General features: G+C 38.5%; 2 protein-coding genes and 1 long non-coding RNA gene across 4 annotated transcripts; 2 read left to right on the forward strand and 1 right to left on the reverse strand.

The window, feature by feature from the left end:
• Nucleotides 1–1964: 1964 nt before the first annotated feature.
• LOC104603827 (Chaperone DnaJ-domain superfamily protein) lies at nt 1965–5367 on the reverse strand. 2 transcript variants are annotated; one of them, XM_010267988.3, is made up of 5 exons: nt 4971–5367; nt 3357–3434; nt 3001–3076; nt 2374–2447; nt 1965–2283 (listed from the first exon to the last, which is right to left on the reverse strand). In XM_010267988.3, exons 1-5 carry the CDS (start codon nt 5211–5213, stop codon nt 2212–2214), a joined length of 543 nt encoding a protein of 180 aa, XP_010266290.1. In that variant the 5' UTR covers nt 5214–5367; the 3' UTR covers nt 1965–2211. The 2 variants fall into 2 exon arrangements, with proteins under 2 accessions (XP_010266290.1, XP_010266299.1); XM_010267997.3 differs by lacking the exon at nt 3357–3434.
• A 515-nt stretch (nt 5368–5882) lies between these two features.
• LOC148791255 (uncharacterized) lies at nt 5883–9905 on the forward strand. Its single transcript, XR_016076093.1, has 2 exons — nt 5883–6018; nt 9613–9905. It is a non-coding gene; the product is annotated as an uncharacterized LOC148791255 (long non-coding RNA).
• Nucleotides 9906–18298: 8393 nt separating this feature from the next.
• LOC104603817 (uncharacterized) lies at nt 18299–26144 on the forward strand. Its single transcript, XM_088887433.1, has 7 exons — nt 18299–18738; nt 19230–19323; nt 19617–23202; nt 24628–24835; nt 24931–25116; nt 25244–25356; nt 25433–26144. The coding sequence occupies exons 1-3, from the start codon at nt 18651–18653 to the stop codon at nt 20068–20070; spliced, it is 636 nt and encodes a 211-aa protein (XP_088743559.1). The 5' UTR covers nt 18299–18650; the 3' UTR covers nt 20071–23202; nt 24628–24835; nt 24931–25116; nt 25244–25356; nt 25433–26144.
• Nucleotides 26145–27427: the final 1283 nt, after the last annotated feature.

Below are 27427 nucleotides of genomic sequence, written 5' to 3' on the forward strand. Positions count from 1 at the left end.
CTTGTCGGCCTTATTCAATTGTTTGGCCCCTTGCTATACATACAACCCATGTCCTTTTCTCACTCACTCCCCTTGACTCTGTTGAAACCCTAGTATCATCAGTTATTAGTGGCACAGTGATGGTGTATACTGTACCCACTTGTCTGGATTCGAATTTAATCAAGTATAGTAGAGTCTAATGCTGTTCTAAATTGAACAATTAAAATATCATAGGCAGGAAGAAGCCGCACTCTGCAACCTGCATATTCATGTAAGCGTATTCAATAGGTTATATTGGCACAAAGATTTCATGCTAAAAATAACCATTATAAACAGGAGAAGGGCCAAAAGGCCTGATATTTTACTTATACTTTCTACCTATTGAAAAGCCAGAAAGAAATGCACGATTTTCACTATCCTATTACGATTTAATTTACAACCATCATCACATCATCCATCATCCCATATTTTCACTCTTATCCAATTCAACTAGTTGCGACTTGCGAGCACCAGTCAATCCTAAAGATCTTTTGCTTTCCATGTTTTAACTGTCACTTTTGAATCTTAAATCAAGACTTCCAAGTAAAGGCTTTGAAGATGAATTTGGTAACATCATTTTCATTCTTGGATGAATCTAATGCTGTTACATTTGACAGTGATGCGACTCAATCGCAACAAATTCCATTGCAGTTCAGATTTCAGAACGAGTGAACAGAGTTGGGGCTTAAACTTTAAAATTTAAACTACAGTTTACTTCAGCATCCTCGCATATTCCGGTCATTCCCCCTCACAAGACAAAGCACGTGCACACAGGCGGCACAAACTATGGTTTCAAAAAACAACCCGGAAATAGAACCATTCTGGCCACCTGTTTTCAGGTTAAAGGTCCAACCATCTGGTTCGAATGGATGGCCCATTCTGACAAAAATAATAAAAATAAAAACGGTCAAAAACCATTGAACAAATCAATGGATCAACGGTTCAATTGCCTGAGTCAACAGGTTTTGGCTTTTTCAACAATTTTGTACCAAAGACCAGGTTTAAGGTAAAACAGAACTAATTGCCTGGACAGTTCCCAGGCTGAACAGTCCAACCATCTGGGTCAACAACAGTTTGAAAACATTGGCACAAACACTTTACCTGTAAATTTGCCTACACAGGAGTCCAAAAACGACCATATGCTCTATTCATTTGTAATCATGCTCCGTTTAGGAAGACGGGAAGAGTGCAAATACAGCCATTCTGGTTCATAAAATTCGAAGTTTGTGAAGACGGGAAGAGTGCAAATACAGACATTCTGGTTCATGAAATTCGAAGTTTGTTTGGTTTTGCATTGATCTTACTAAATGGTTTTTGGTTGTTATGGGCATATACACGAATTCCAAGACTAAAATCCAACTTTATTTATCATTGATCTGAGAGCAAAAGTTTGTATCATTTTTTAGATGTGAATTTTGCTCTTATGATGAATGCAAACATGTCTAGGAATTCATGATTGCCAACACATGTATTCTTATCTAACACCTTTAAAACTGAACCAGAGTACAAACATGAACCAAACTGACGTTAAAAACGACAGCAATCACGAATTCCACAACATATTTGCATTAAAAAAGAGTAAAATCCACATCTAAAAAAAATGAATGCAAACTTTTACACTCGAAGTTGGACAATTAATAATTGGTCAAAGCCTTTACCCCATTATAGATTTTCCCTAATAAAAAAAGGTGAATTTCAGTCTTGAAATTCATGTTCATACTCATCACAACTAAAAATTGTTTGACAAGGAGTACGAAACTATCATTGCACAATTAAACATATTTGTAATTGCACTCTTCCCTAACGGAGCGTTTGCCTCCTTTTACACCGATAACCTAAAATTTGATTTGAAACAAGCACTTGTAACCAAATTTACCAAAAAAACAAACACCCGTAACCACAGCACTCAAGGTTCGATGCCTTTGCATCAAACCACAGGAAACGAGTGAGAAAGAAATGGAACATCATTCCATATCATAAACTATTGGCAAGAGTGACACATGCCAAGATCTTCAAAAGATTAATTACATTTGTGAAATGCCAATACAAATATTTGGCTGTTCTGTCCTCTTGATCGGTTGTTATAACTTATAACCTAGTTTACCTCAAAACTCCAGTGACTCCCGAGTCTCTAGTCTAAAGTATCCACAATCAATTTCCTCATCAACAACCCTTGTATGCTCCCCGTTATATTTACCAGATCGAATTTCTGATTCCAAGGCCATTGCATGTTAAGATCAATCCTTTATATCGGTTAAGGTACTCCTGTAAACAGAAAATCACAGAAATGGTTGAATCGAGAGGAACAAAAAAACGGAACATTAACAATGAGATAAGAGATGGAAGAAATCTTACAATGATGTTGTAATCATACACACGTTCCATCCCTTTACTATCATATTCCCTCCTTTTAACAGGATCACTTAGAACTGTGAGAAAGGAAAGCATCCATAATGTCAAATACAGATCTATTTCACGTTATTATCCATGCAAATTAAGGAGTCTAACAAACTCATATCTATCCGTTTCAATATATAGACCAATAGCAAATAGAAGAAAAGAAAAAATACTTAGATAAAAAAGGTGCATACGGTTATATAAGAATAAATAACAACAACACACCCTTACAAGGAAAAGAATGAAACCATGTGATAAATGTTATGCTTTCCCCATTACTCAAGTCAAATAAGATGGTTTTAATCCCAACTATTTGGATTTTGTTAGACAAATCCTGTCCCACCATTGCTATATGCTCCACCCTCATATATGCTTATTTTTTCATTGCTAACCATAAGTGGAACATTTTAGTTAATTTCAGTCACTTTCTCCCCATTCCTTTTGGTCTACATCCTCATGGTCATGGTTTGAATGTAGAATGCAAAAACTGAAAAACCTCTCCGCTTTCGCAGTTCAAGCGTAATCCTTTGCATGAAGTGATAAGATATATCTAAAATAAGGTGAAAGTAATACACTAATACTAACCTTGGTAAGCCTCATTTATCTCTTGAAATCTAGAAGTTGCACCATCCTGATCCTTCCTTTTATCTGGGTGCCATTTCTGTAAAAAAGAAGATGATGTTGATGAGATGTTCTAATGCATGGGTTTTCTCAACAGTAGGAATTTAAAAAAAAAAAAGGAAAATGTATAAACAAACAAACAAACAAATAGGATAAAGGGCTTCTTTATGTTTTAGTTCAGACGAACTTGAACAGAGCTCCACAAATGAATAATAAAGTTAAAATAATGCCATAGAAATCAAATTGTGGTATTTAAAGTACGGGCACATAAAATATACGAATGTTCACCAATGCATAATGAGACAAAATTAAATACAAACCAATGCAAGACGGATATAGTTGGATCGTATGGTGTCTTCTGTAGCATCATAAGACACTTCCAATATTTTATAGTAGTCCTACATGGGAAATTCCACACTGATGATTAGAACTATAAGCCAAAAAATTGAGTGAAATGTTTTCAAGTACTTCAAAAACATGAGATACATGACACAAAATACCACATAATAAAATCGTACAAGCAAAAATTGTATCTCCAGGTAATATCTCCTCATGCTTTCTCATAATGCAGGAGGTATTTTAGAGGCTTGCACATTAAAGTACTTCACTAGCTCAGATGATTACTTTCATATCAAAAGAAGTATACTGAGCAGCTATATATGCCTGAGGTTTCTGAAATTGACTTCCAATAACCTCTTGCTTCAAAAATTATGTGCCGACTCTTTAATTGAGTACAAATTTGTTTAAACCCAAGCAAGTAACACTGGCGTGTCCTACATCTGGCCTGTGGGCCTTGTTTACTGCCACTGCCTGCTGATCCTATCTCATAGAGTTTAAGCGTGTTCCTGCCATTGGTTACAGCATTATAAAGCTCATATTAAACTGCTGATTACTTAGCTTAGAGTGCAACAAAGATTACATCTAAGTGCATTCTCTCTATGCACAATCACCATATTCCTCCCTTTCATGCATCTTCTGATCTTCTACAATGATGAAATTACTTCCATACTCTAACCCCCTCCATATTCTTCCGGCATGGATAGTTCTTCCTAAAATACATCTCTATTAAGTTTTTTACACGCAATAACCAGATCAGTTTTTAGAAACAGGCAAGGTACCTACTGATCTAGGAATGGCAAGTGCATGGCAATCAGAATCTGTTATGTGCCTTATGGGAACTCACCTCTAAAAAACTAGCTGTTAGAGGGAGGGAACCCAAGCACATATATACCCCACAACAGCATCCCATGCCACCGATGTAGGCTACGTTACATTAGCATTCCATACTACTACCAACATGGGACAAATGGATCGTAACAGAATCTATGACCTCGAGTAAAACCTTATTTGAAACATTTAGGTGAAAACTCATCGGAAGGAGAAAAGATTTTCTAACATTTTGTCTTCTTTTTTCGTTAGAGGAGGATGGAGTGCCGCACAACACCAAGGTAGCCAACCCCAACAGATCCATGAGAATCTGGTGTCTATGGCTATGCTATGACAGTCTTTAATCAGGATTTCCAAGTTCCGTGGAGGTTCGATTTTCCCATTCAAGCAACCCAGAACTTAAGATCTTCTGTAATTCAGACCAACTGTTTTGAGCAGTATTTCCTAGCTGTCTCCATAAACACATAAGCGCAGAATGCCTCCCCCGTCCAGCAGTATTTTGGTAAGAGATATTTAACCATTTTCCTGCTCCCACCACCAACCACTCCATCTTCGTAATTCCAATTGATCTTATTAAACTTCCTAAACACCCAACCAAAATAACCATCAAACAAATGTCTGAAGAACAACGAAACTCACTTCAGATATTCAATCAAATAGTGCATAAACCCTAAGACGTTATTCTTCTTCTTCGTGGCAAGTATTTCATCAAAAGTTGAACACAAAAAGGAAATAGAAAACAACTGAATTAACGACAGAGACCATACCTTAGGCTTAGGTAACAGCGAAAGGAAATCGAAATCAACGGGACCGTCTTGCTCCACTTCCTCTTCTTCTTTGTCGTCCCCTGCCTGATATTCCCACTCTTCCCACATCATTTTCTTCACGTAGGAACGAGTACACCCAAAAACCAAATAATAACAGACGAAAGTACACAGATAGCGTTTGAGGTAAACCCCGGGAACACTTTCTGCTTTTTTTTCCCTTTCGCGGTTTCGTCTGTTGAGCATTTTCACCCGCCGAAGAGTGAAGAGTTCGGATTGGTGCCTCACAAAGCTCGCCCCACTATCTTAACCGTGTATGGGGAATATCTTCCGTACTTGTCATTGGGACTTATTCCAATATACGGTTGAGATGTACTATAGAGGCACGTGTGAAGCGCGCTCTGTGAAGAGCCCGTGCGCTCTCGGAAAATTCTAGATGCGTGCTTTTTTTTCAGGACATAGACATGGATATTGAAGGAGTTTTAATAAATAATAATAACAAGAAAAATCGTGAGTTCCTGTTGCATTTTGTTTGGGATTCTGATTGCTCTGGTTCTCTCATTCTCTCTGCTTTGAAATTTTTTCTTCTCTGCAGGTGAATGTTTAATTGCAGTAGGGGTTTTAATCACCGGCAACTTTCTTTCTCCCTCCTTTTTCCTCTTCTTTTTCTTTTTTTTTCTCCCCTGTTCTGCCACCGCTGCTGCAACTCGAACGAGCAGCGGTAGCAACTTCCTTACTGGATGACAATCGGATTTGAGTACCAGAATATCTGAGTACCTACATCAAAACGGCGAATGAGAGATAGTCAGATCTGGTTTCCTTCTACGATCTGGGCTTGCCGAACATTATTTCTACTTTGCTTCTTAAACCCTTTTGAACTCAAGGGAAATTGAGCTCAGATGAGATTCTGTCGACAATTTACAGGCAAGGACAGTGGTGGCGGAGAAACAGGGAGTGGAACGGTTGCAAAGTGGTTCACTGTAGCTGCCGCCGGGAAGAGGGATGATGAAAAAGAAGGGAGAGAAACGAAGGGCAAAATTGGGTTTTCAAGGTGTGTATGAATTTCGATGGAACATTAAGGATATTAAAGACAGGGGTAGAGTTAGTTAATTGTAAAAAAATTAAGGGTACCGCAAGAAAATAGCTCAAAGTAGGGGTACTTTAAGAGGTTTACCTTTAAAAAATGACATCGAATAAAAAACAAAAAAGGAGAAAAAAGGAGAAAGTGTTTTCGACTCTTTATTATGTATGTATGTATATAGATATAGATATAGATTATATAATAAATATAGATGAAGGGTTTAAAATTATTATTAATAAATATTAATTTTTTTGAATTATTACTTGATATAAGTGAAATTAATTATTTACAATATTATGTAAAAAATTAAATTATTATTAATTTCAATATTATGTTATAATTATTTTTCTACTTTTCAAAAAAATTTAAATTTATTATATAATTTATTTATTTTAACTATTTAAAATCTAGTTATGTTAAATATTTTGTTATTTAAAATATCCAGTTATTTAAAGACTTAAATAATATGTAAAATATTTAAATTTTAAAATGTTAGTTATTTATGGAATTTAATTATCCATAAAATCATAATTTATACTATTATTACATAATTTCACTATTAATTTTGTAATATATTAAATTATTATTAATTACAATATTATGTTATAATTATTTTTCTACTTTAAAGAAATTTTTAAATTTATTACATAATTTTTTTATTTTAACTATTTAAAATCTAGTTATAATAAATATTTAAATAATATATAAATATTTAATTTTCTTATTTGAATTTTATTTATTTAAAGCTATGACATATTATTAAATGTTTGAAAAACATAATTTAAATTGTTATTGCATAATTTTGTGATATATTTTGTAAAAATATGAAATTATTTAATAGATTATTTCGTTATTTTAACTATTTAAAATATAGTTATGATAAATATTTAGTTAATTAAATATTTAAATAATTTATAAAATTATTTAATTTTTTTGTTATTTGAATTTTATTTGTTTAATGCTATTAAATATTTGAAAAACATTTAAATTAATAATCCGGAAAAACATAATTTAAATTGTTAGTACATAATTTCGTGATATACTTTGTAAAATATAAAATTATTTTTTATGTTTTTAATAAATATTTTAAAGTTATTATATAATTTTGTTATAATATTTAAATAATTCTTAAATTTTTTAATCCAAACTTTCTTTAGATAGATATAGATAAAAAGTAGGGGAGAGGATAAATAGGAATTAGAGATAATTTAGAAGATAAATAGGAATTATAGATAATTCTAGAGAAAGTGGGGGAAGTAGTTTATGATAAATTTTAGGATAAGAGATTATTTAGGATATTGGGAAAGTACATCTCATTGGTTATTTCAAAAGTGACATGGAATAAAAAAATAAAAAAATCATATATATATATATAGATAGATAGATAGAAACAACCATTTGATGATTGGGGGAAGAAGAGAAGAGAAACATTTGACTTTGACCATGCTCTTGAAAAATTGATAATACGTAGTCATAGGTAGAATCAACCATTTGGTTCGAGACTTCAAGGAGACGTAACATCATTCGTTGAGATCCATCCAGGCTCAATCGCATCTTTACCCTTTTTGATTGATCAAAGTTGTAGGGGTATCATACCTTTTGGGCATCGTAGAATCATAGTACAGAGCGATTCTGAGGAGATACATGTTGGGCGGTCCCATTCTTCTCAAAGCCTCCAAAAATCTTCTCAGACTGGTGTTGTGCTGAAATGTGAGCGCCGGAGGCACATTTTAATCACTGGCAACTTCCTTTCTCCCTCCTTTTTCCTCTTCTTTTTCTTTTTCTTTCTCCCCTGTTATGCCACCGCTGCTGCAACTCGAACGAGCGGCGGTAGCAACTTCCTCACTGGATGACAATCGGATTTGAGTACCAGCATATCTGAGTACCTACATCAAAACGACGAATAAGAGATACTCATATCTGGGCTTTCCGAACATTATTTCTACTTTGCTTCTTAGACCCTTTTGGACTCAAGGGAAGTTGAGCTCAGATGAGCTTCTATCGACAATTTACAGACAACGATAGTGGTGGCGGAGAAACAGAAAGTGGTCGATCTAGAAGGTGGCTGCCTGTAATTTCCTAGTGCATGTTTTTCATAAAAAATAGTGTGCGAAAGGGAAAATAAGTTGGACAATTCGGACCTTTTTTTTGTGAAGATTTAACCACTTCTAGTGTGATCTAAACCAACAATCATGAATAGTGAAGACTCAACCACCTCCAGTGTTTCCTTAATGCATAATGGACTGAGTGGGAGTATGGATTTATCCTTCCATATGGCTGTCATGCCTCTTGATGGACTAAATTACTTAGAATGGTCGAAGGGGATCAAGCTATACATTAATGCAAGAGGAAAAAATAGGCTATATAAATGGAAGAATTAAATAACCTAATTCTGGGAGTAATGAGTATGATAGATGGAACCAGGAGAACAACTTGGTAATGTCATGGCATCTCTTAGTGCCTATGCAATCTCAAGTGAGAAGAAACTTTATGTGGGCTGAAATAGCTTATGAAATTTGAGAACAAGACAAGTCAACCTATTTTGAATTGAGACACTATGCAAATATCAATCACTATTCAGACATGGGAGAACATGGGAGAGGAGTCTCTCTATGCACTATTCAGACTTGTCTTCCATCTAGAAAGAGTTGGATCATTATCAAAGTGTAGATAGGAAGTGTGATGACGATGTGAAAGCATATAAGTCTCTTGTTTCTTAGTAGAGGGTTTTTGCCTTCCTTCTTGGTCTGAACCCTATATATGAATCCATTAAAGTGCATATCCTTGGGAGCAAGGATCTCTCATTTGTCAGAAGAAAATAGAAGAAATTTGATAAATAATTTTGGGGGAGATGCAGTTGTGTTGGCATCAAAAGGAAGTATTGTTACAAGTGGGGGAAATCCTTTTTAAAAAGGGTGACTCTCAAAAAGAAATGGTGGATGACAATGAAAATTTATGGTGCACCCATTGCCAGAAACTTCGACACACTTGTAACACATGTTGGGACATTCATGGGAAATCAAAATGGGCTTAGAAATTGAGTAAGAAACAGGGTTCAAATCAGAATAAGAAGTCGAGGCAACAAGGTTCAAGAAAATTCACTACATCAAACATGGCTACTCAAGAGAACCAGTCCCCTCCTACTACTTCAATTCAGACATACACCTTTGGTTATGACCCTAGGGAGGATATCGTTAATTCCTTTCGTGATCATTTAGAACTTCATATGCATCTACATTAGGTAATTATGCCACAACTCTCCATGTAACGTTTCATTCTTCTGACTCTCATTGGATAATTGATTATGGATCGTCAAAACATATGACTAGTAAGTCTACCTACTTTCAGACCTATCATCTTCTCTCTAAAAGAGACAAAGTGAGATTGGCTGATGGTTCATTCTCTACCATAGCTGGTCAATGAACTATTTCTCTTCCTTTTGGTTCCACACTTTCTAATGTTTTACATGTTCCTCAATTCCCTATTAATTTGTTTTTTGTTAGTAGTATAACCAATTCTTTAAACGGTTCAGGAACCTTATTCTCTTATTATTGTGTGATTCAGGATTTGAACTCGGGGAAGATGATTCGTAGAGGGCGTATAGTGGATGGTGCCTACTTGTTGGAGAATAAGGTTGGCCTTGTAGTTATCAAATCTAAGAGTCAGTCTAGTAAGAGTTAGGCCTATTTATGGCACAGTCGTCTTGGTCATTTATCCTTTAATTCCTTAAATATTGTATTTCCAGAGTTGTTTAAGTCGGTGTCAATGTCATAGTTAATATGTCAAACTTGTTAGTTGAGTAAACATTGTAGAACTCATTTTTCTTCAAATAATAATAAATCTGAATTTCTTTTTCATATTGTTCATTCTGATGTTTAGGGCCAAGTTACTTTACCATATAAAAGTGGCTACAAATATTTTATTACCTTTATTGATGGTTATTCTAGGTAGACATGGGTATATCCTATGCGAAATAGGATATTCCAGTTGAGTAAACATTGTATTTCATCTTCTGTTTCCCAAGGCTCCTCTGTTGTCTATTCCTCTCCGTGTTTTTGGTTGTTGTTGCTTTGTTCAAAACCTGTCACCCACTTGTGGGAAATTAAATCCTTGTGCTATTCCTTGCATATTTTCGGGGTACCAGTGCTTTGATCCCGTCTCTCGGAAATATCATGTTTCCATAGATGTCTCCTTTTTTTAGAGTGAACATTTCTTTCATGTGTTTCCTTAGGGGGAGTGTAGGTATGAGGACAAATAGGTTCAGAATCCTCTCCTACCTCAGATTTAGCTCCTCCCTCTACCTGATCCTCCTCCCGTCCATGTTTTCTATCGTCATCATAAAGACCAACCAAGTTCAAGAGCTATGGAGTATCTAGAAGTTGTACCACCAATGCCATCAAATTCTTCGGGGATGGATCCTACCTAGCCAGGTACCTTAGTTCCCATTGATATTTCTGACTCTATTGCTATCGATACCTCAAGTGCTGATGATCTTAACCTTCATATTGCTCACTGAAAGGGTGTTAGATTTTGCACCACCAAGCACCCAATTTCCCATTTTGTTTCCTATGAAAACATTTTACCTTCCTTTCGGGCTTTCCTCTCTTCCATTGATGGTGTCCCTATTCCTAAAAATGTGGTAGAAGCTCAATTGGTGCTTGAATGGACATATGCCATGAATGAAGGAATTAATGCATTACATAAAAATTGTACATGGAAATTGGTGGATCTTCTAGAGGGAAAAGAACCATTTGGATGTAAATGGGTATTTACAATGAAACATAGGGTTGATGGCACAGTGGAAATGTATTTACAATGAAGGGATGGAAGATTCATCATATGGATGGCCGAACCATGCAGGGTGGCTGGGCAAAATTTCAAAAATTTCATTATCCCATCCGGGAATCCTATTCCCTAATTTAGAAAACTACATTTTCAATGTTCGTTCTTGAAACAAACCGGACTAAATCTGAAACCAAAAGGAAGTAAGTAGGGATGTACCTGATACGGAATAACAATAACTCCCAATGTGGGTGTTCACACCCAAAGAGGTGACAAAAACCCGCCTCCACTGAAGATGACACAGCTTATGGTGAGGCAGATCAGCAAAGTGGTTCTTCAGCAATAACCCTAATTTTTCAGCAAGAATCATGCAAGGGGCTGGTGAGCATGACTTTAGATTATTTATTCTAGCAAGAAACAATATCAAGAACTATTCTTGACCAGATCCAAAAGTGGAAATCGAACTGGGTAGGGGCAACAGGAACTAGAGGAGAATTCGGCAGATTGCTGAGTGCATAAACTGGTGAATTCACCACTATTTATAGTCTTCATTGGATCAACTTCCTAATCAATTAGGAAAGAGTTTATTGATCCAAATCTAATATTTGGATCTGGATTCTTAAATGGATAAGACTTATCATATCCTTTAGCTAATCTTGATCAGATTATAAATCATAATTCGCCCCCTTTTAATTAACTCACTTAAGCACAGTTCGAAATGGCTTTAGGCCCATTTAGTCACATAGCTCACTTTCCCTTTATGTGCTGGCTAGCTTGGCTGTCTTTGTATGGTGGGTGACCCTATCATTGATCTACACATCAACCACAAGGGTTCAGTCCAGCCTCTGTTACAAGGCCTGTCCAAATTCACTGCAGAACATAGTGAACCCCAGAGTCCATCAGTATGAGCTCTTAATGGGCCCAACATTTACACTAAATGGTCATTGGGTCCAGCCACCTTATGAAGGCCCAATGACTATGGGCAGATGCAAGATTAACCGATCAGTATCACCCTCAATAGTTTTACACTTAACCTCTCAGCCCAAAATGATCAAACACTGCTCCATAAGAGAGAACCTCTCCCTCGGTTCCAAGGTACAGTGTTGCACTCTCTACTCACATGGATCCTGGGAATTAAAACCTTTTACAAACATTTTGTGAAATCATAATATATAAGTATATCTCTATATAAATATATTTTGCAAAACAAATTTCAACAAGTTTGAAATCAACTGCCGGCAGGTTAGGTTTCCATCAGAGAGAGTGCATCCCCAATCATTCACTTTGTCCGACAAAGGGGCTGATCCTGTCACTACAATCACCCACTCAGGTGAATTCTTGGACTGTCCCAACATACTCAGTTTTTTATCCCTGCTAAGGATTTCACTGATTAGCATATCAAAGACAGCCCAATCCGACACTTAGTGTAGTACCATAATCAAGTCTAGGGGTCAGGTGTAACATTTTAGTTTTGCCCATCTGTCTCCAAGGTCCAGGGTAATACTGGAATTTGGTCCGGTTCAGGGTTTTAAGAAAACCCACACTACATGTACCTCAGGTCTCATCCTGTTAGCTGAGACAAGCCACCCCAACCCACTTGGTGGCACATCAGTGTCAGCCTTGACAGGATAAATCTCCCTAAATCTATCCAACGACTATGAAGAATCTAAACTAACACGAATCTCGTAAGTGTCCAGTTTAAGGGTATTACACAGAAACACACCAAAATAACATGAATCAATTATGCACTTTATTCATTTACAATAAATGTTAATAAGTACATCAATCTGATTGGAGGTAAGGGCATAGTTGTCTAACAATTTACAATGATACATAGGGTTGATGGCACAGTGGAAAGGTATAAAGCTCGTTTAGTGGCAAAAGGGTTCACTCAAGTGTATGGGTGGATTATGCAGAAACTTTTGCACTATTTGCTAAGATGAACTCCAATAGGGTTCTCTTCTCTTTAGGTGCAAACTTTAATTGGGACCTTCACCAATTGGACATCAATAATGCATTTATAAATGGTGATGTAGAAGAAGTAGTGTACATGGTACAACCTCTTAGTTTTCGGGCTCAAGGTAATGAACAAAAGGTATGCAGGTTAAAAAAGTCATTATATAGCTTGAAACAATCACCAAGAGCTTGGTTCAGCAGATTCCAAGTAGTTGTACAAGAAAAGGGTTACAAGCAATGTCAATCTGATCATATATTGTTTGTGAAAAGATGTGAAAGGAAAATTGCAGCCCCAATAGTGTATGTTGATGATATAGTTATCTCTAGTGATTGAAAAGATGAAATTCAATGATTTAAGGGATTTCTTGCTACTTAGTTTGAGGTGAAAGATATAGGTCATTTGAGATACTTCCTTAGAATTAAAGTTGCTCGCTCGCAAAAGGGTATCTTCATTTATTAGAGAAAGTATGTCATAGATCTGTTACAGGATATAGAAAAATTGGGAGTGAAACCCGTTGATTCTCCTATTGATCGTATTCACAAATTAAGTGATTGTCCATGTGAATTCATCAAATATGTGAATCAATTTTAGAGGCTTGTAAGAAGACTGCTATATTTCTTCATGACTTGGCTAGGTATTGCTTATGTAGTGGGTTTTCTAAGTCAATCCATGCATTGCCCCTAAGACCACCCACCTTGAAGCAGTTGAAAGAATTCTCAGATATCTTAAGAAATTCACAGGTACAGGTTTATTAGTCCAAAAGCATGAACATTTGAAGGTTGAAGTGTATACTAATGCAGATTGGACAGGATCAGTAGATGATAGAAAGTCTACCAATGATTATTGTACCTTTGTGGGAGCAAAACCTAGTCACTTGGAGAAGCAAAAAGCAGAATGTGGTGGCTATATTTAATGCTGAAGTTGAATATAGAGCAATGTCTCATGCAGTGGCTGGAATAATGTGGTTAAAAAATCTATTGAGTGAATTGGGATTTATAGTTGATGGATCTATGACTTTATATTGTGACAACAAAGTAGACATAAACATTGTTGTTAATCCAGTACTGCATGATATAACCAAACACATGGAAGTAGACAACCATTTCATCAGAGAAAATGTTGTCAAAGGGGAAGTGTGCACCCCCTATGTTAATTTCGAATATCAACTTGCAGCCATCGTCATAAAAGGGCTACATCATTTGCAGCACAATGATCTATGTGACAAGTTGGGCATGATTATCATCTATGTCCCAACATGAGGGGGTGTTAAAAGACTGGTTATAAGTTGTTTTTCTTTGTGTTTTTATTTTTGTTAGTGTCACAGGGGTATTATTATAATTCCCCTCACTTTATGTTATGATTTGGTCGCCCTAATATAAATACTAAAAAGCTAACACCCCAGTAACTCTTCTAGCTCTCAAATCTCTCTTATCTCTTATCTCTTTCTCTATTTTCTCTTCTCTTCACTTCAGCTTCTGGACAATATTTTGAATTTTCAAATTATGCTTCCACCTGTGTTGGTTTCTCAAACGAGTCTCCAAGCCTCCAAAGAGATGAAAAATAGATTGAAATGGATGCCTCATCGAATGGTGATCATCTCTATTTATAGGTGTTCTTGAGGCAATCAAAAGGTCCACCCATCAAGGACCTTGATGCCTCTAAACATTTCAAAATGCTTAGATCTCTAACAACTCAATAAATGTATTTAATCAATAACAACATGACCAACTACGTGATCACTTGGTCAATCTAACACCTCGTCCTTACTTGCAATCCCTCCTTATTATAGGCAAACGAAATTAAAAGATAAAGCAAACCATGATAATAAACTAGATTTTTATCTGAAATAAGCAAAAGAATATAAATAATAACCCAAATAAACAACGTAATATGTGATGCATGGGCACTATTAAGAGAAAATTGTGGCAAAAGGAGCCTTGTGACATTCACAATTAGGTCAAGTGGTACCAAAGTCCAACCCAAACACGTGGTTACATATTGTTAGATGTGTGTTATTTTTCATTATCTATCTTAATTTTTATTGTTTTAATACATTGAATAAATTTATTACTATTAAATGGGTTTTTGATTATTTTTTAGATAAAATTTATTATTTATTTGTAGTTCTATTAAATTGTTTTAATTGTCATTGAATTTTTATTTAGCGATGTTAGTTTTCTTACATTATCAATTCCAAACTCGGATAAATAAGGGTTGCATTAGGTTGGTTGTTGACACTAAAACTTTTGCTAAACCCTCATGAATATGGATATTTATTTATCTTTTTGTACTCATGCTAAGACATTCTTCAAAAACTACACGCTACACCTAAACCCGAGTATAGTGTTTAGTGACAAGGGTTTGCTAGGATGGTCCTCGTAAGTGACATAGCACAACAACACCCAATTGCGGTGTCAAACAAGCAATGATTTCCACATCATTATGGACAATAGCAGATAAAGAAACTAATCCAAGAAACATGACTTCCTTCATCCACTTTAAATGTATGAACATTAATATAAAAGCTATGGAATTAGTAGACATTCTGAAAAATATAAGGGTTCATGTTGTATGTTTACAAACAACTAAATGGAAGGGTAAACAAACTAAAGAAATTGATGGCTACAAATTATGGTACACAAGAGAAGTGATTAATGGAAATGGTGAGGCAATAATAATAGATAAGTATTTAAAAAATGATATCATAAATGTTAAAATAATTAGGGATGGAATAATTACTTATTTTACATGAGAAAATCATTAACATAATTAGTGCTTATGCATTTTAAGTGAGTTTAGAAGAAAATATTAAAATACAATTTTGGAAAAACTTAGAATGATTAATTCAAGAAATTCCAAACAAAGAGAAAATTTTTATAGGAGGGGACTTAAATGGGCATGCAGGTAAGAAAAGTATTGAATATGATATTGTACATGGAGGATTTGGATTTTGGGAGAATAGTGAATCATGGGGAACAATATTAAATATTGTAGTAGTTTATGATATAGTAAATTTAAAAACTTATAAAAGTTGGCCAAACATAAATCAAATAATTTTTTTCCTAAATAGGAGAACAAAACAAATGATGTATGTAAAGATTGCAAAGTTATTCAAAGAAAAGGTTTATTAACACAACATAGATTAGCAATAGTGTATATGTGTGTGTGTGTGTGCATGCATGTGAGTGTGTGTATTAAGAAATATAAGAGAAACAGAGAAGGAAAGTAGGTGTCCATGAATTAGGTGAAAAAACATAAAAAGGAAAAAAGATAGCTCAATTTAGAAATAAGTTGATAATAAAAAAGAATTGATAGGCAGTCCTGCTCAAACTCGAGCATAGCTCTTGTTTTTGTAGCCGGTAGACCTGTTCATGGGTTGGGTAACCTGATGGGTCGACCTGGCCTAGCCCAATCTAAGTCAGGCTTGGACAGGATTTTAGGCCTACAGGCTCGGGCCTAACCTTTTTTGGGCCATGCTCATTCTTTTTCAAAAAATCCTGGCCTGAGCCCAAGCCCCACTTGATAATGTATTATATAATAAAAATATATTTTTATATAATAAATAAATATATAATATTATTCTTTCTTATTATTCTCTTTTTCAAGTAATAATGAGATCTTTCATTATTTTTTAGGTTTTGAGGTATTTAATATAAATAAAATATTTTTTAATTGAATAAAAAAGAAAATAATTCTAAATTTCTAGTTGGGCTTAGGCTTGGGCCCGAGCTTCGGGCTTTATATGAGGTTCGGGCTCTGGCTCAAAACCTAGGCCCATTGGTCAGGTCGGACTCGGACTCGGGCCTAAGCTTATTCTGTTAATATAAAGACAAAAGCTGCTCCAGCCCGTGAACAGGTAGCATCCTTAGTGAAGTCGCAAAAATGTTAGGGTTGGATCCTACTACAATATACATGATAGGATCTCAGAGGCCAATTAACCCAATAGAAAACTCGCATTGGCTAACCCTGAATATGAGAACCGGGCTTTAGCCTAGCTTTCACCCCAAGAGAGACCAAAATTTCTTCATGACGGGATGAGGCATGTTTTGTGGACCATTCTTAAGTCCCTTTTCACCTACCTCCTCTAATGCCCTAAATGGTGTCTCCTAGGGGGTATTTATAACTGTCATTACCTCCTTCCCCCTTTGCCCCCTTAAGGAGAAGTTTGAGGTCCTTATTACACCTACTCCCCCAAAGGGTCCTCCTTCATACCTAGTTTTGCCTAAAATTATCACTTTTAATCACGCATGTCACCTCAGCTTAGCCATTAATAGATCTCGTCCTAGTGTGGTTACACTGCATTAATTCTTATCATAAATGAGCACCACTAACTCTACGCCAGTCATTAATTGTGGATAGTCGTGGTGCTTCACAATTATGATAGAATTGTAGTAGGCTAGACAAATTGAGGGGTGCATTTGGACTTTTGTATAATAGGAGAATACCACTTACATTAAAGGGAAAATTCTATAAAACAATTGTAAGACCAACTATGTTGTATGGAGTAGAGTGTTGGGCAATCAAGAAAAGACATGCTCAGAAAAAGTGAGTGTAGCATAAATGCAAATGCAAAGATGGATGAGTATAAAACCTAGAAAGAATATGATCAATAATGAAGCTATCCATAGAAACCTGGGAGTAGCTCAAGTAAGTGATAAAATGAGAAAGAATAGGGTAAGAAGGTTTGCTCATGTGCATAGAAGACCACCAAGGACTCGAGTTAGAATAAGTGACTTGTAACAAGTGGAGGGGGCTAGAAGATGGGGGGGGGGGGGGGGTAGACCAAAAAGAACATAGTAGAAGTAGTAATAAATGATTTAAGCACCAATAATTTAAAAGTTGATATGATTTTAAATGGAATAGATTGACAAAATAAGATTCATGTAGCTGACCTCATATAGTTGGGCTAAGGCATGGATGATGATGGTGATGAATAATTAAATATAAAACTAATAATTTTGTTAAATTTTAATTTTATTAATAAATTTGCAATAGTATTTAGTCTCATTATTTTTTACTTATTTTTATTATTTTATATTATCTAATATTTTTATTGAAATTGAATTTAAATAATTTACTATTTGTTGTTTATTTTTAAGATGGCTGAAATTGAAATGCTATGTGGATGGGGGAAGGAGAGAGAAAAACCATTAAAATAATAGTAAATTATAGTATTAGAGTTAGTTAGAGAAGGGAATGCGCAATACAAATATAAAGTTTAGAAATATCATATACAATAGAAATACATGCATTAGGCTCAATTTGGAAAGAATACAAACACAAATATGTAAAATGCAAAACCTTGTATTTTATAGAATATAAATACAAATATATATTTGCACTATATATATTTGTATTTGTACTCCTTCCAAACTGACGTTTAAAACCAAAACCTTAATACGGGTATGCCAATGGCTGGCGTGGCTTCACTCCAATTACTTTAATCTTACCCACTATATTCATCTCTCTTTATATCGCTCATCACATAGCAAATGGCTAGGGAGAGGTTGTTGGAATGGTGGAAGATGAAGAGTTCACATCCTATGAACGTGTGGGTTTACAGAAAGCCTGAACCCACCAATTAGTAGCGACTACGTCAGTGTATTAAAAAATGCTTAATGCTTACGGGCCTTTACATGTTAGCTGAAGGTGTTTGGTTCAACCAGATACAAAAGGACAAAAAAAAAACATAACTCATTTTTAATTAACCTGGATGTTCGATCTCCCTCGCCTACAAGCATCCACCGACAATCTCACTACACACGGACAAAATGGTGACTTATTGGAGGAGTTTGAGGAACTTCACCGATCGAAGTGATTCAGAACATCCGAAGCCAATTGGGGCGCGATCGCCAAGTGGTACATGATGTCGTTGAAGTTGGCGATCTCCATCGTCATCATCTGGAGCTGTTACGCCTTCTCTTCCGTGAAGCAGCCCGCATCAAACCGAGGTCTTACCTGTGCCATTGCCGACTCGAAATCAGATTTTGTCCTTGTCTTAACATATACTACACATAAACACATGGATTGAAATCCCTCTCAGCCATCCATTCCCGAAATATTTCCAACACCTTACACCTTGCTGCTCCATCCCTTATTGATTCCAAGAATAGCCTCAAGTTGAGCCATGCTCGTTCAGTTAACACCAATCATTCGCTCAATCCGAGTAATAACGAACTAACCTTTACCTGGTTTGCAAGTTTACGACTCTACCCACATCCAGCCTCGCCCACTTGCGTTGGCCTCCCTATAATTTCAAGCAATGGGAACAACCAATTCACCACTTTGTTATCCCCGCTAGCGAATATGGCCAACTTCTCCTTCTACCTTTTTTTTTTAATTTTTTGGTTTTTCTATAAAGTTTCACAAGGATGTTCCTTAGTAATTCTTGACTCCACTTCTACAGAGATTGATTTACTGGTAACAGAGTTTGTGTTTGTAGGCAAAAAATATATACTTCTTTTTCCCTTCCCTCTCCGGTCTCCACTCAAACTCCATTCGCCTGATACGGTCAGAGCAATAGAAGTGAGTTTCTGGTATGGTCTTCTCATATTTCTCTCTATCCCTCTCTCTCTCTCACACGCACACACACACTCTCTTTCTCTCTCTTTGCTATTGTTTTATGATTTTGTTGTGTTTGTTCTGTAATTTCAAGTATTTGATTTTCTTGTATTCGTCAATGCCCTCTGTTCCCAAATCTATTTTTCAATTAGTGGCTATTGATTAGTTTAACCTTAGATCTTGATGTAACCGTTTCTGGTCACGTACCAATTTTTTTGTGATGTACCAATTTTTTGGCTAAGTACCTCGTCATTTGACCTACTCCCAGGTGGCCTGTGACTCAGAAAATGATGGAGTTCCCTGGTGGCGAACTGTCTGGTGATGAGCTACTTGGTGGCGAACTCCCTGGTGGAGAGCTACCTGGTGACGAGCTCCCTGGTGAAGAGCTACTTGGTGACGAGCTCCCTGGTGGAGAGCTACCTGGTGACGAGCTCCCTGGTGGAGAGCTTCCTGGTGACGAGCTCCCTGGTGGAGAGCTACCTCGTGACGAGTTCCCTGGTGGTGAGCTACCTGGTGACGAGCTCCCTGGTGGAAAGATACCTGGTGACGAGTTCCCTGGTGGAGAGCTACCTGGTGACGAGCTCCCTGGTGTAGCACAACCCGACTGCCCTCTGCATGAGGTGAACTCCTCTCCTTTGCAGGCGGCGGGAGCTGAGGGACCTGCGAGAACTGAATCAGAGGACCCTGGGGTATTTTCTCGGCGGGGACTCTCCGATGCCTAAGTTAGCATTATGATTGTAGGGAGCTTGGAGAGAAATGAGAGAGCTAGAGAGCAAGGATTACCTCCATTTTTTCATTATCTCCCCGTTGTCTTTGGGGGTCACCTATGCCGATCTACCTGTAAGTGCCGAGTTGCCCCTAAGTGGCGAGCTCTTCATAAGATGCCAGGCTGCCTGTGGCGAGCTGCCTATGCCGAGCTACCTGTAAGTGCCGAGCTGCCCCTAAGTGGCGAGCTCTTCGTAAGACGCTAGGCTACCTGCGGAGTGGCCAGCTGCCTGTGGCGAGCTGCCTATGCCGAGCTGCCCCTAGCTATACCGAGCTCCCCGAGCTATGCCGAGCTCTGCCGAGCTGCCTGTGGCGAGCCATGCCGAGCTGTCTATAAGTGCCGAGCTGTGGCAAACTCTGTCGAGCTACCCGAGCTTCTCGAGCTGCCTAGTTGTCAAGAGGCTGCACTTGGTTTGCATGAGGTGCCAGGTGTCACAATTTCACTGGAGGGCCAAATCCACCCTCATCATTTGCCCCCCACTCCTGAGTTGAGAGTAACTCAACGAAGGGAGTAGATTTCTTCTTTTGGCCCGTAAGTCGACGAGCTAGTAAATGCTGATCCAATTCCTTAGGCTTTGGGAGCAGCCTGTATGTGGTGAGCTACCTGTAAGGTGAGGAGGTCTCTGCCAATTCAGTAGTGTAGCCCTTAGGCTCTGGGGGCAACTTATAGTTCACTTTTGTTGATTTTGCTCATGCTGAGGAAGCGACTGGGTATTTAGCAATAGTGTGGCCCATAGGCTTTGGGAGCGACTCGTAGTCTACTCTTCTTGACTTTGCCCATGCCGAAGAGGCAACTGGGTCTTAAGCAGTAATGTGGCCCGTATGCTTTGGGAGCGACTCGTAGTCCACTCTTCTTTGACTTTGCCCGCGCCGAAGAGGCGACTCGGTCTTAAGTAGTATTGTGGGTCATAGGCTTTTGGGAGTGACTCGTAGTCCACTCTTTTTTGACTTTGCCCGTGCCGAAGAGGCGACCGGGTCTTAAGCAGTAACGTGGCCCGTAGGCTTTGCCTGTGTGGTGCCGAACTGACCAGGTGTCGAGCTACCTGTGAGGTGTCGGGCTGACCAGGTGTCGAGCTACCAGTGAAGTGCCGAGTTGACCAGGTGTTGAGCTACCTACGAGGTGCCGAGCTAACCAGGTGCCGAGCTACCTGCGAGGTGCCGAGCTGACCAGGTGCCGAACTACCAATGAGGTGCCGAGTTGACCAGGTGGGTGCCTTAGAACTATGATTGCGCTGCATCAACTTTGTAATGCCGATCACCCACTCTTACAAGAAGCTACTAGGAGCTCGACCTTCGGGGGCAGCACTACTAACTTTAGGTTGCCAGCTCACACGGGAGCCTTAGAAGGCTCGACCAGTAAGGGCGCCCATGTAGTCTGTTGGCCGCCAACTCCTGCGGAAGCCACGAAGAGCTCATATTTGTACGGGGGACCTTGCGAAGAGGACTGATGAGGCTTTATCTGAATTGAAAGTAAACTTAGTCTGTTAGTTCCCTGCGTAGTTTTTGAGTTCATAAAAAATGTAAACTATAAAGCGAGAACTTCAATTTCTAAAAAGTGAGGACTTAGCTTTCTAGGAGAAGAGGACTTAGCTTTTGTAAGATGAGAACTTAGATTTTGTAGGATGAGAACTTAGCTTTTGTAAGATGAGAACTTAGATTTTGTAGGATGAGAACTTAGCTTTCTGTAGCGTGTTCCCATAGACGACGCCAATTGATGAATTGATTTTTGGGTGATGACCAACTTTTTGGGCTAAGTACCTCGTCATTTGGTCTGCTTCCAAGTGGTCGATGACTCAGGCAGAAGTGGAGAACTTTGGCTACCGAGCTGAGTCGAGATGGGCAGGCTAGGTGGCGAGCTGCCTATGAGGTGGCGAGCTGCCTGTGAGGTGTCGGGCTAACCAGGTGCCGGGCTGAGCAAGTGGCGAGCTGCCTGTGAGGTGTCGGGCTAACCAGGTGCCGGGCTGAGCAAGTGGCGAGCTGCCTGTGAGGTGTTGGGCTGACCAGGTGCTGAGATGCCTGTGAGGTGCCGGGCTGAGCAAGTGCCAGGTGTCACAATTTCACTGAATTGACGCTTACGAGCTCATCGAATTATTCATTCTGGGCCAATTGATGTAACCGTTTCTGGTCACGTACCAATTTTTTGGCTAAGTACCTCGTCATTTGACCTTCTCCCAAGTGGGCTGTGACTCAGAGGATGATGGAGCTCCCTGGTGGCGAACTGCCTGGTGATGAGCTACTTGGTGGCGAATTCCCTGGTGGTGAGCTCCCTGGTGGAGAGCTACCTGGTGACGAGCTCCCTGGTGGAGAGCTACCTGGTGACGAGCTCCCTTGTAACAAAGGCTAGGCTGAACCCATGTGGCTGATGTGTAGATCAATGTTTGGGTCCCACGCCATACAAGGGTAGCCAACTGAGCAACAAGTTAATAGGTTAAGTGAGCACATAGACTTAATGGGTCTAAAGTCCATTCGAATTGGCTTAATGAGATTAATTAAATAGGGGGCGGTTATGGGATTTGGATCAGTTGATAGGATAAGGGACTATCCTTATCCACTCAAAGAGTCCATATCAAAATAAATATTTGGATAAGGAAATTTCTAATTTGATTAGGAAGGCTGATCTTTATCTGTATATAAGAAAATGGATTATCCTTATCTCTTAAAGAGAGTCCAGATCCAAATATAAGATTTGGATTAAGAGAACCTCTCTTTAAGGCTATAAATAGAAGAGCAGGGCGAACCTCCAAAATACACTCACAGTATGCTGAATTAAGAGAGAAGACAACACACAGTTTGACTGCTCATGTCTTCTGCTCCTTTATCCCTGTTCTTGCCGCCCCTACCCAGTTCGATCTCCACCAGTGAGAGTGATCAAGAATCGTTCTTGATATTGCTTCTTGCTAAAAGAGGCAATCTGAAGTTGTGCTCACTAGCCCTTTACTACATTCTTGTTGAAGAATTTGGTTCTTGCTGAAGAGCCTTCCTACTGATTCTGCTTCACCTCACACTGTGTCATCTTTAGTGGGAGCAGATTTTGGTTTTCTACTTAGGCATGAACACATTCGTTGGGAGTTACTGTTATTCCAAATCTGGTATATCCCTCTCATCTCTTTTTGGTTTCAGATCTGATCTGTTTTGTTTCAAGATTGATCATTAAAAATGCAGTTTTCTAAAATAGAGAATATGATTCCCATATGTGTGAGAGAGAAATTTTTGAAATTTCGCTCAACCTTCCTGCATGATCTGACCGTCCATATAATTGATCTCTCGTCCCTTCGTAATAAACATGTATACACCATCTAATAACATGAATGGATAATGAACATGTGACGTGGCAGGGTCAATTCGTTTACTTACCAATCGCTCATAAGAGTTCACATTGGATCCTGTGTATATGTACTTTTGACTGTAGCAGGATATTGAATGGTACAATCAACATATTATAAAATGAATTAAAAAACTTTTATATTATATTTTAATAAATAAGATTAACTAGAATTTAGGTATATAAAAATTGAACCCATCAAAATTTAGTAAAAACGCAATTGTCTCTTTGCATGCATTAAAGCTTCTGACACTTGTTAGAAACTAGTTGTCTCAAGTCTCAACCCGATTTGAACAAAAAGGTTTGCTTTGCCCATATATTGACCTGTTCATGGGCCAGCCCGGCCCTCGGACGGGCTTGAACAGGCTTTTTGGCATGTGGGCTTAACCTCGGGCCAAAAAGCTCGGCCCACATAAAATTTGAGCCGGGCTCAGGCTTTGTCAAAGTAGCCCGACCCGAGCCCAACCCAGCCCGACCTATAGTTAAACTTAAGTAAAAACCCTATGTGATGTCCACTTGAATAATTTTTTTGATTTAAAAAGGTTGTTGATTCACTTGTAAGCCCATTGTTAATTTAAATAGGGAAAAAAACATCTGAATTAAAATAGATAATGTCCATTTGAATAAGAAAAAATTCGAATTTCTTTTATTAGGTTGGGCTTTGAGCTCGGGCTTCGGACTTTTTATCAGGGCCGGGCTTGGGCCCAAGTTGTAGGTCCGTTGGTTGGGCCGAGCTCGAACTCGGGCCTAACATTTTTCTGTTAATAAAGAGTAAAAGTCCGGCCCGACCCGGCCCATGAACAGGTCTACCCATATATAGGAAAAGGGAGAAAGAAAAGCGACGGATTAGCGGGAAGACACACAGACGGGCCTCCTCAATTTCTTTCTCCAATTACATAACCGACAAAGACCTCACGAACAAGGTAACACACTGAGGTTGGCTGATTGGGTCTCTCCTTCCTCGTTGGTTCGTCTAAAACATTGTTGAAATCGTTTTCGGATCTTTTTCCAAAGCTCTCCTTTTTTTTATGATTCTCTTTTTCTCTTTCTTGTTTGTTGTTTCTTCGTGAAACTTGTAACTTGGGAGGAACGGAATTTCTTTTGTTGGGTCCTGGTTTTTATATATCCGCTTTCATTTTCTGGGGTTTAGTCTAATATTTTGTCTCTTTTACCATCCATTTCTATGATTCAGATCTAGATGGAATTGATCTCCGTCGTTGGGAGATAAGGGGAAAATGTTGCCACATAAGCAAGCCGAAGAAGCGATTGTCTCGAATTTTAACGAGACGGAGCATGAAGGAAAGGAGGAGAAGACAGATCAGTCCATGTTTAACGTGAAGAGCCTCCTCTGGCATGGCGGCTCCGTTTATGACGCCTGGTTCAGTTGCGCTTCGAATCAAGTAAAACCCACAAAGACCCAGATAATAAAAATGAATTCCATTAGCTCCTTTGCTCAATCTTGTCTGAGGAAATTCAATCTTGCCTTTCATTACAGGTAGCTCAGGTGCTGTTAACGTTGCCATACTCGTTCTCTCAGCTGGGAATGCTCTCAGGCATATTATTCTAGATATTCTACGGCCTTGTCAGTAGCTGGACTGCTTATCTCATCAGCGTCCTATACATTGAGTACCGAAGTAGAAAGGAGAAGGAGAACGCGAGCTTTAAGAACCATGTGATACAGGTAACCTTCCAAAATAACATATCAAAGAAAGCGAAAAAAGAAAATCAGGAGTTGTAGAAAATTCATACTTCACCTTCTTAATTAATTCCACTAAAGCATAGCCACTGACTACCATTTGTCATTTCAGTGGTTCGAAGTGCTTGACGGATTACTGGGTCCATACTGTAAAGCTGTGGGACTGGCCTTCAGCTGTACATTTCTCCTCTTTGGGTCTGTTATACAGCTAATAGCTTGCGCAAGGTGAGCTTTTTCTGTTTTCATTTCTTTTGCACAGTTCCAAAAGCCCTGCAAATAACAAGAGCGTTCATTTGATTAGCTGATCTATGGTGGGTTCGATGATGAGAGCAGCAACATATATTACATAAACGACCGACTGGATAAGAGGACATGGACGTACATCTTCGGAGCTTGCTGTGAGACGATGGTGTTCATACCTTCCTTCCACAACTATCGGATTTGGTCTTTTCTAGGGCTCGGAACGGCCACTTACACCACCCGGTATCTGGCCAAGCTCAGCAACAGCAACTCCTGAATGATTTGTCATGCTTCTCTCAGCCACGTATTAGTTCGTCCACTGTTAACAGATCTGTTCGTTCCAAGACCCTGACCCCTTCAAACCTTAAGGATCACTTTACTGCTGAAATCTCCCCGTCGTCCCGGTATTCAGATCAGGCAGCGTCAGCGGTCTTTTCCCCATCTCACAAATCAGTGGTTCTCAACCAGTTCCAGCAACAACAGAGCATGCCATCGCCAATCAACACACGAATGTTTTCTCCCCAAAAATCGTTGTTCATTCACTCTTACAGGCATACTTTGGTGTTCCATCCCCGGGTAGGATGTCACCTCGAAGCATGGAACCACTCTCCGATGAGCTCTTGACTCTTGCATTTGCTCAGTGTGAGAAGCAGCAGCAGGGTACCTGTCGGGAATTTCTCTCCCACTTGAAGAGAAATTATAGTTAGAGTCATTTTTGTAATTTCGATCGAAAATCATGCAATAATCAAAATAGATGATGGGTAATTAAGTCTTTTTGTTTTTTAATTATGGTAAAATCGTGGCAAAATTAAACGTCACATACTATAGATTATCGCATTTTAAAATTCGGATACTAAATTGATACTCAACCTAAATTACAGGGTAGAATTTGGCAGATTCGGAAATGACGAGTTATTTTGGTAACCCTAGTCAACCCAACCCTTAATGCTGCTGTTTGGCATGCGTGGGCAGGTGACAACCTTTCGCGTGCATTACAGCCTAGCATTCCTCTTAAATTGTCATTGTTAACGTTAGGTAGATACAAAAAACCAAAAAAAGCGTCGTTAGCTAGCTAGGTGATGCTTTAGACTTAATTATTCAAATGGAACTTGATGGGACTCTCTCCCCACGTTCATTTGGCAAGTTCAAAGTCTGCGTTCCATCTCACTTGGGATCATATGTTTGTTACGTCTTACGTGGTATGAGTCCAAATTTCTCTATTTTCGTTTACGATGGTGTTTGGTATCGTTTTCTTTCCCTCGTTACAGCGTTTAATACAAGTTTGCAGTATGCCGGTATCAACATTTCAACATAGGTGGAAAAGAAAGTCGTTTTTGTTGAAATCTGATCAAGCAAAAATACCAAACAGTGAATTCATTTTTGTACAAGGGATGATTGCCAGAAACACCATCGCACATGCCTCTGCCAAAACATGTTTCTGGTAGGTATCGTTTATCGTTATGTTGCTGATTAGGTTCAAACAGAACTGTCAACGGTTCAGGGACGGATAGAAAGAAAGGGTTTTCACGTGTTTCCTGCACCATCTTCTATTCCAACTGTTTGTGGACAAATTTCAGCTGCTGCCTAACAACCCCTGGCCCTGATAAGGTGGGTAAGTTAAAATATCTTCCTTCTTATCATCAATTGGGAGGAAGGTCGATACACGGACGGATAAAGGAGGACATATATACAATTATACATATACCATTATCATCCCTTTGTTTGAAGGTTTCCACTTCCTGGGTGATCCGATCAGAAACATCCAAATTAAAAAGGGTGTAGAGTGAAACCATTTTGACTTCAAACGGTCGCACTAGAGGGAGGTAGGTGGTCCGTGGTCGATACCGATTTCGCCTGTGATTGTGAGTCGACGACGACAGTCGAGAGGCGAGAGCCGAGAAGACCTCGGTCATTTTCGTTTCCTAGAAGAGTACAGGCTTACATTAACTGCGGACGCGGACGCTGAGGATGGGTGTCCCAAGCTTCGAATATTCCTTAAGGCCATTACTGTAATTTCAATGTTTACCAAGGTTATATCCGACTCTTCACCATCACC

Source organism: Nelumbo nucifera, chromosome 5, assembly GCF_055504915.1.
Source record: "Nelumbo nucifera cultivar China Antique chromosome 5, China Antique-T2T, whole genome shotgun sequence".
In the NCBI taxonomy this organism is placed as follows: Eukaryota; Viridiplantae; Streptophyta; class Magnoliopsida; order Proteales; family Nelumbonaceae; genus Nelumbo; species Nelumbo nucifera.